Source organism: Trifolium pratense, linkage group LG7 (assembly GCF_020283565.1).
Source record: "Trifolium pratense cultivar HEN17-A07 linkage group LG7, ARS_RC_1.1, whole genome shotgun sequence".
Classification (NCBI taxonomy): domain Eukaryota; kingdom Viridiplantae; phylum Streptophyta; class Magnoliopsida; order Fabales; family Fabaceae; genus Trifolium; species Trifolium pratense.
The window spans coordinates 6684126-6694182 of NC_060065.1; the positions used below are offsets into that span (position 1 = coordinate 6684126).

Genomic DNA, 10057 nt, shown 5'->3' on the forward strand with positions numbered 1-10057 from the left:
TAGGGATGACAAAAAAACCCAAACCCGAGAGACCCACCTGAACCCAAACCCAAGTCAACGGGCGAAACCCGATTTGACTGGGTTTGGGTTTGGGTTCGGGTGACACCCGATAATATGGGTGTGGGTTTGGTATCAGTCAAACCCACACCCGAAACCCATACACCCACCCGAAATATTTTATAATTACCTAATTACCCCCATAGTCTCCCTCAATTTTCTTGGAAGACCTTAAATTTTAGTTGTAATTTAATTTCTTGAAAGTCTATGTTGTAATTTCTTGAAAGTCTATGTTTGAATTTTCTTGGAAGACCTTAATTTTAGTTGTAATTTAATTCAAAGTCTATGTTGAAATTTAATTTCTTAAATTTTCAAATTATTTTCAAATGTGCTGCGGGTTTAGGTTTGGGTGGAAAAAACCCGAACCCAATGGGTGTGAGCGTGAGTGTTGTTTTGCCACCCGAACAGCCTTTGGGTTTGGGTTTGGGTTTGAGTGATGATTTCGAGTGTGGGTTTGATAAGTGTCAAACCCGCACCCATGGGCGCCCGTTGTCATCCCTATATCCAACTCCTTATCATTTAGCTGTCTTTCTTTACCGCTGCTACTATTTTTTGGCGGCCGGAGCAGGAAGGCCTGAACATGTCGTCTATGAAACCTCAAAGATGCTGCTTACCTTCGCTCCATTGATGAAGAGCATGGGGAAATAGTGCTTTCACTGCTTTGTAAGGATATGGATTATGGGGTCCATTTGCAGTTTAAAGTTATAGAAGTTTTATCTCCATTAGGACCATTATGATAAGGGTGGTGATGCTATTGTGAACCCTTTTGAGAATATATGATCAGAGCGATAAAAATTAAAAAGGATAAAAAAATAAATTAGTATAAGATTTTTCTCTGTCTTTATTACTCACTCTAGTCCTTAATATAAGAAAGAGTTCACTTTTTAGATACATTGAAAGATTGATGTATCTAGTCTATAATATTTAGATACATCAATATTTTAATGTATCTAAAAGGTGAACTTTTTCTTATATTAAAGATCGGAGAGAATACTTGTTAGTACATAGGCGGTCGAGAAGATTAAACGAGTTTCTTGACAATGACTATTGGCAAAGAAATCTCGTAATTCGTTCTTGTATTATGAATGTTGTGTCAATCCTCTTTATTGCTTAACTTGTTAAAAGTGTATAGTTTTATCGAATAAAAACAAGATTTTAGTACAAAGAGAAGGAAAACCAAAAAAACAAAGTAAAGAAATACAAAAGAAAAGAACACCAACAATACCACATTGTCACCGAGCCACCACAAAAATCCCCGCAAAAGACCGTGAAGGATAAGAGAAAACCCGTGAACGACGACAAAAAAACCGAGACAGAGACCTCTCACCTAAACCTCAAAAGAACCAGATAAAACAGCTCAACCACCCCTTATCGGACCCAACACAGGAGATGATGCTTTTTAAATTCATCGAATTTTTAATGTACTTTGTCTATATTATAGACTAAATATATTATATTCCCAATAAATCTAAAAACAAACTTTCTCTTATATTAAGGACCGGATGATGTACCATACGCCGAAAATATTAATGAAATTAATTACAGTCCATACTTGAATCTTCAAATAACAAAAACACTAACCAAAACAATCAGTAAAAATATCCCCCTAAAATTACTACTTACTAGTACTAATGTACTAGACAGTCAAGCACATTCGTGTAGTACAAGTAAGTACTACCAATTATTCTATGGTAAAAATTTAAAAAGTACTACCAATTTGTTTTATTTACGAAATTCCATAAATAACCTTGGATAAAATGTTAGCACACCAGGTAAAGACAAATCGAGGAAGGTGGAATCAATGTAAAAAAATGTTAAAAAGACAGAACTTGAGGGCATTTTGGGAATAAAATTAGCGTACATAGGAAGCAACGCAAAACAAGTAGTACAACAACATAAGATTGAATAGAAAGATAAAGAAATAGAAGCTTCGTTTTTTGGTTGAACTGAAACTCATTCAACAAAAAAAAAAAATCTCAAACTTCGTTTAGAAAAAAAAAAAAAAAACTCAGCGAAGATGATGCACATGACCTTCTACTGGAGCAAACAAGTGACTCTCCTTTTCGATTCATGGAAAACCGATTCATGGACGAGTTATGCACTGAGTCTACTCGCTTGTCTCATCGTTTCCATTTTCTACCAGTTTCTCGAAAATCGCCGGATTCGTCTCAAGCTGTTGGCATCAGGTAAGCCATTTCCTGAGGAGATCCAGGCTCCTCTTATAGGGCGGACGATCAACGGAAGTAGAGCTAAATTAGGCGTTAGAGTCGCCGGAGCTGTTCTGTTCGGGTTGAGCTCGGCGATCGGGTATTTCTTGATGTTATCTGTTATGTCTTATAACGGTGGTGTGTTTATTGCTATTGTTGTTGGTCTTGCTTTTGGTTATTTGGGTTTTAGGAGTGATGGTGAAGATTCTGCTGTTGTTGATAGTTCTTGTGCATGTGCTTGATTATGGTTTCTTGTTATGATTATTGCTAATCGGTTAGTTAATTTGTATTATTATTATTGCTATTGCTATATTTATTTATTTATGCTGTTTTAATTTAGGTTTGTGGTGTATGTGAATTTAAGACCTGGTGATTTGGTTTATGCTATGTTAATGTAAGTTTATGCAAATATGCAATTATTGTAATTAACTACTAATTATTATCAAGAAATTATTGTTAAGATGGCATGGAAACTCTTGATCCTAAATTTCTTTGTTTGGGATGTTTGATTTGGTATCGCGGTGGGTTTGCTGGTGTTGAACAAGGTGGATTTGAATCATTTATGTAGGTTTTGTAAAATCAGGGGGATTCATTGATTTTGTGCAATACCAAACACATAGTTAGGTTGGTGACCTGACTTTTAAATTCCACTTAATTGCATAGTTTTTAAGTTGTGTGATGATCCACTTAATGGCGATGTAGCCAACACGACTCTGTGCATGTTTTGATTCGTGGTGAGTTTTGTCATTAATAGCTTTTTAGCAGAAGAAGCTGGAAAATGTCAATGATGACAACTATCTACTCTGAAGAAGTTCCCTTCTTCTCTGAACTAAATTTTTTGGTAGTCTTTTAACCAGACTAGTTCACTTTCTACTACTATTTTGTAAGCAAAGAATCTTAGCTTTTGCCCCGAAATCCTTAAAAAATTCTTTTAAATGACGAATGAACCGTTCGTAGGTGTTTTTCACATGCCTAAGCTGCTGCCTCCTGAACTAAAAGTTGTTAAGGAGCTATGGGCAAAGTGTTAGGAAAGTTAAAATGGTAAAGAAAAAGAGGATAAATGCATTTTATGGCCTCAAAATCACTTCAATCTTTGACAATGAGATTTACACATTCAACTCTTAGAAATCCAATCTTTGACAAGGATTGAGCTATGCTAAACAATACTGATAGGAGTGTGGTGTATAAGTATATGGGGGGGGGGGGACCGTTAGTTTGTTTTGGTCCACCGGTGCTCTAGATTCTAGTGGTTATATGTCATTGGAATTATGTTGATTATATCTTTTCGAATGCTAATGCAGTTGAGGAAGTTTCCACAACATTAATTAACTTGTAAGTGGTGATTTATCAAGGAATGCAATGCAAACCATGTTTAGTTGAGAAAAATAAATAAATTCATACATACCCTCTTGCATATGGTAAAGTTTTAAAACGGTTACAGTATGAATTATGAACTACCCTTTTGTCATCTCTTGCATCTGGGATATAATCTTGGTCTGACATACCAACTGTCATCTGAAATTCCAAAGAAAGAAGAAAATTTTAGGTGTGAATAAAGTGCCTAAATAAGGCGTATTTGCTATGAAAAATATAATCAGCAAAGGTTGTATTGTCCTTGTCCAGCAGGGGTATTACTTCACTTGAAAGCATGTAAATCCATTGTATAAAATAAAATTGTACCCTAGAGTGTTACATAATAATACAAAATGTACTGCCTGCATAAAAAAAACGTTTTTCAATAAGGACTATACAAATATAGTGAAGTTGTAGTTGTACTGCCTGCATAAGGACTTTTCTCAAATTTTCACCCACTCTCCTCCTATTATTCATTAACAACTTGACATCTTTAAATTAAGATTAACTCAAGATGCCCAAAAAAAGTTCATCATAATTTTTTACCATAAAAAACTTTTATATCAACAATGCCATGACTTTAAAAGAGTGCACATAATATGCAGCAATTGACTTTTTAGCAGTCTGCAAACAATGTCTCTTGTATTGATTTTTACCAACTGTTACATTAAGCTGCTTTTCAAAGTCAATAACTACGTACTAGTATATTGAAGAATGGTTAATTAAGCAGAAAATCTTTCTTAGAGTCAACCTAGTCATGACTTGTTAATTAGCTGAATGCCTAATCTAATGACTTAGTAACCAATGACTGCATACCAAAAAATCATCGACATTTCCAATATTGCTTAAAAATGACTTTTGTACAAATGAAGTACTCCATAGTCTATAATACTATTAAAAATCATCATATTTTGGATTTTTGGTCTACTTACATAATAGTCATATCAATCTGGTACTTATAAATTACAATAACTTATACTAAGCTTACAAGATTATGAAGATAATAAACAACATGATTGATGCATTAATCAAAATGAACATTTTTTATACAGGGATAAAATTATGTGAACCTTCAATTATATATGAAGTATATAGAATATCATCCATCTTGTAAGTGTTACAAACTCTATTTATGACCTCAAATTACATGTACCTAGTAAAATGATTAATCAAACTCTATTACTTACATTCAGCTTCATGATTAAAAAAAGCCACCCTTAAACTAAAATGACAAAAATATCTTATCTACTTTTGCTGATGAATGGATATTACCATATGCATAAGCTAATTTTTATGTGCCTAGCTAGGACTTGAGACCAAGGCTGGATGGCAAATTGACAATTCTTTTCTTCAATAAGCATCCTGCAGGATCCCTTCATGCCACTTGTCATCATCTCATTGGCTACTTTCACTAACAGCCACATACACAAATGGTCCTATGAACACATCATCAAAATCCTGAAGTGATTCCAATGTCTTTACCACATCACTCATATTAGGCCTTGGAGTAGGGTGATGGCTCAAGCATTTATAAGTCAATGCTGCAACCTTCCAAGCTCCTTTAATAGGAAACTGTCCCTCTAATCTTGAGTCTATTATATGAGGAAGCTTTCTTTGATCTCTCAAAATAGGTCTTGCCCATTCCACAAGGTGTCTCTCTCTGTTTGTTCTGCTCTTGTCCACTACTCTCTTTCCTGTAAGCAATTCCAATAACACTACTCCATAGCTATACACATCACTCTTTGTAGAAAGGTGACCTGAAAAATATTGCAGCTCATTAGTGAATTGACTAATTTAATGCTTTGGTTAAAACATGTCAATTATATGTGTTTCCTAGGAGCAGCATAGCCTTTTGGTAACAAAGTTGGTAAAAATAAGTACTTAAAAACTTGTTTGAGTTGACTTATTTGAGTTTATCTATCGGCATAAACACTTTGTGATACTGTTTAAGAGAATTTAAGAAAACAGACAGCTTATTACATGTCCGTAAGCTGTTTTCGGCTTATTTTCTTAAGTTCTCCAAGATACTAGTAACTAGCTTATTGAAACAACTTATAGTCTATACAAAAAGAGTTTTGACTTAATTTTATCTTTTGTTATAGAAATGATATGTGGTTATACTATAACCACTTTATTTGAAAATTCGGTATCCGACCCAAGGACAGACTAAACTGGAGAACCAATCCTGGTGACCACTAGTGGGGGGTTCAACTGATGCCAGAGCAAATATCTGTATGACTAGCTAGAGAGGAGCACACTCCAAGGTCTCAAGCCTAAACCGCCAGACCAACACATGCGGGTTTTTATACTAAATTGAGTTGTTTATACCTGACATGATATACTCAGGAGCAGCATAACCTTTAGTTCCCATTATACATGTTGTTGTCACATGTGTTTCTTCCCCTTCAGGACCATCTTTAGCTAGTCCAAGGTCTGATAGTTTAGCAGTGTAATCCTGTATTTAGGGGAAAAAATAACATTACATGATGTAAGCTATCAAGTTGATGCAACATTATCATTGAGCAAAACAGAAACTTACCGAATCCAGCAATATATTTGAACTTTTGAAATCCCTATATATTACAGGTTTATCTGCTTCATGAAGAAAGGCTAGTCCCTTAGCTGCACCTAATGCAATTTTCATTCTGGTTGACCATGGTAAGGTTGCAGAGTATCCTGCATGTATCACAAAAAAGAAAATAAGAAAGCATGACTTAAAGTATGATTAATATATGTATATAATATATAGTATTGGTAAAAATAAAGAAAATGCAACATACTTCTGAACAATTGATTCTCCAAGCTCCCTCTTGCCATGTATTCATACACCAAAAGCCTCTGCTCCTCTTCATAACAATATCCAATTAGCTTGACAAGATGTGGATGTCTAAGCTGTCCAAGAAATATAATCTCTGCCTATAAAATGAAAAACATATGTTCCAAACTATATTCAGATATTTCTTAATCATGTTTCATTACCTATAACCTATATTTTCATTCATAGCTCTGGTATTGTTAAATTTGAATTGTTACTATGAGAATAGATTTAATTCATATACATTATTCTCTAAGTGTGAAGATTTTAAGACAATCTATCAATGGTAATCATAATACAATTAAAACATTTGACTTTAATCGTCACAACTTCTAAAGTCACATCACACATATGATTGATTGTAATTTGTTGATAGTGCAAAAAAAATTTTACACATCAAAACTAAACTCTCAGGACAATACTGAAGTGATTAGACTCAAGTGGTTAATAAACTTCAGTTAAACACAAATGGATTGAGAAAACCCGAGTTCGTTTCTTGAATGAAACAATTCTTGACTAAACTTTACTTATTTACCGGCCAAAATTCGGATTACCAAACTTCTTTTCCCTTGAGAACCTGAGGCCTGACGGTTAAGAACAAAACAAGAGGACAGAAAAATGAACTAAAAAAAAACCATTTTCCATAATTTCTAGGCATTTTTAGAAAACTAACCAGCCATTCCCTATGACCTTGTGAGCCATCCAAGTTGAGTCTCTTGACAGCAACAGATTGAGCCTTCAAACCATGTCTAAGTTTATCATCAACAAAACCCTTATACACAGGTCCAAAACCACCTTCACCTAACAAATTACTCCATGAGAAATTATTTGTTGCTTCTTTTAGCTCCTCTAAGGTGAATGTGTAAAGCTTTGAACCAGCAAAAGAAATTGAAATATCCTCAATAGCTTGACTAGAACTAGAATTACTTATATCAGACAAAGATACCCTTTGGAAAGAACTTTGTTTTAAACCTCTTTTTTCTGTTTCTTCCAAAGAGCATTTTGTCTTGTAACAACCTAAGATCAAGACAATAGACTTCCATGTAATCTTTTTAGAACTCATGTGTGTGTATGTTTAATAATGCTACAAAATAAAAACAACTTAATTTTCTCTCTTAAATCTTAGTGAATTATAAAGCCAACAACATACTAGATGACATAATAGATGATCACACTAATTAAAATATTAATTAAAAGATTAGGAATTCATGGCACGTACATTCTTCTAATCCTAACTACCCTTAGAAAATTACTTATACGAAGATTCCTTGACTTCTAGACCTCTTCAATATATATATATATATATATTAATAACACTAAGGTCACATTCCACTTGACAAATAGTTACATTACATTATATACATGCATGAATATTGATATATATCAATTTTAATTTTTTGTCACATTTTTTTATTTATTTTATTATATAATAATTATAATTGTTGTCACATATTCAATTAATTAGAGGTCAAGTAACCTGCCTACTTGTTGACTTCAATGTTTGTTGTATTCTTCTACACAACATTTTCTTCCCAACCCCTTAGAAACAAATTAAGATGTATCTATAATGTTTAATTACCTTAATCGTCCACTTAATTTTGTTTAGAAGTTGATTAACATTTTAGGGAAGATGGGGAAATTTGAAGAAAAAAAATACTAAGTGGTAAACTAACAAGTCCATTATCATATATTTTTTTATGCACCCTTTGAAGGTTTTCTTTGGTCATTCAATTGATATTTCCTCGTTATTGGTAGGTCATGCTCTTCTGGATTGCTTTTGTTAACATGTCAATATCAAACAATGCATCACGACAATTAAGCTCCTATTTTCAAAATTAATTAATTATATTGTGATTATAATTGATTATTGAGGATAGCTTCTACCAATGGTATTGCTCTTATATTTTCTTTTGGCGTGACTATGAAATTGGGAGTATCTATTAATTAAATCCTGATAATGAAACTATCCAATGTATTTGCATTTTGGTTAAAAAATAATATTACGAGTAAATACTATAGTTGGAAGAAGATAAATCATCTTGTATGCTATGTTCTGATAGAGATTAGTCACTATTAATCAGTAATATTTTTTTTTTATTTTTTTTACATATAACATGGTATAAAAAATAAAAATACTCGTGTTGATATTTGAAAATATATGTAAGAATAGTCTTTCCATATTATTAGTATTTTAAAATGATAATTGAAATTGCAAAATGTTAATCAAATATTTCCTTCAACATGACACATAATCATATATATGCATTAGTGACATTATTCATATTCAAATTCATGTTTGATATATATTATCAACTTAATCTTTGTTTGACAAAAAATAACGGCTACATATTTGATTAAAAAATTTCAATTTCGAAATATCAATAATGTGAGGAACAAAGATTGACATTTTCCTCACATTATTGATATTTATTCAATGACCATTAGATAGTTATTCAATTTTGAAATTGTAGGAAAATTGTAGGAAATTTTTTCAATGACGAATTAGATATTTATTCATAATATTAGAAAGCCAATTTATAACTACAACCAAGACTTTACAAGGCCAAATTAGATGTATTAAAATTATTGAGAAGAGGAGAAAAAAGAGATAAACAAAACGAAACATATATCATCATCCACTAAGGTCAAAGAGAAAGGGTGAACAAATCAATCTAACCATCAACCACTTTGATCCATCCCTTATGAAAAACATGCCAAAGCTATACACAAATTGTCATTAATTAGACTAATTATTGCATCATTATTTCACACTTTAGAATAAGACCACAACAGGTTTAAACTTAAAATAATGTAAATTTCATTACTTGGCTTGTTTGAAAGGTACATTAGATTTTAAAAAATACCAAGTGAAGAGCAGCCATAGCAAAGGTAGAAAATTGTGCTTTGAAAAAAATGATCACATTGTGTGAATGACACATCATAAAATATGAATTTTCATATAGACATATGAAACGTGTGAATAATTTTTGAGTTCCTTAAAAAATCAATTTAAGTGAGATCATGATTTCTGTTTAATGGGTTTTTAAGATAAAAAGAAGACACTAAAATTAGTAATTTTGTTAATAACGTCCAATCTTGCAAGAATTGAATTTGATCAAAAAGATGATATCTCAATTAATAAAAAATTCTTGCAATAATTGTAAAATGTACTATTTTTGGTTTTGGATAATTTTTTGTCTTCCAAAAATATTTAAATTTTCGTGTAAAACAAAAATTACCTACTTCAAATCTTTAATTGCAAGGATTAATTATTAACGAAATTTGAACGCATCTATCAACCTATAAGAATATTTAACGTGCTAATTCAGTTTATAGATGTCTTTATCAACGTAATGAGATATTCAGGTTTGTACGTAGTAGGTGATGATGTAAGAATCAACTTAACAGGGACGATACAAATGCGGAAGAGGAATTATATGGACGAGGACATCCGAGGAATGCAGGTCCTCCACCTTGTGGCACCGGAGGCCATCGTAGACATTTTTAGGAATTTTAGTGTTTTGTTTGTAATTAATTATTTATTTATATAATCGTCTTGTAATAAATTTTTTTCCATCAAATAAAAAAAAAACAATTTATTTATTCATCGAATATTTGTTCATCA

At 32.3% G+C, this 10057-nt stretch overlaps 2 protein-coding genes across 2 annotated transcripts; one reads left to right on the forward strand and one right to left on the reverse strand.

The window, feature by feature from the left end:
• Positions 1-1937: 1937 nt before the first annotated feature.
• Positions 1938-2751, forward strand: LOC123894191 (copper transporter 5.1-like). The gene has a single exon (XM_045944111.1). It carries the CDS (start codon positions 2075-2077, stop codon positions 2504-2506), a length of 432 nt encoding a protein of 143 aa, XP_045800067.1. The 5' UTR covers positions 1938-2074; the 3' UTR covers positions 2507-2751.
• A 1895-nt stretch (positions 2752-4646) lies between these two features.
• LOC123894192 (serine/threonine-protein kinase RIPK-like) lies at positions 4647-7759 on the reverse strand. The gene is made up of 5 exons (XM_045944112.1): positions 7106-7759; positions 6398-6533; positions 6157-6293; positions 5946-6072; positions 4647-5374 (listed from the first exon to the last, which is right to left on the reverse strand). Exons 1-5 carry the CDS (start codon positions 7493-7495, stop codon positions 5013-5015), a joined length of 1152 nt encoding a protein of 383 aa, XP_045800068.1. The 5' UTR covers positions 7496-7759; the 3' UTR covers positions 4647-5012.
• Positions 7760-10057: the final 2298 nt, after the last annotated feature.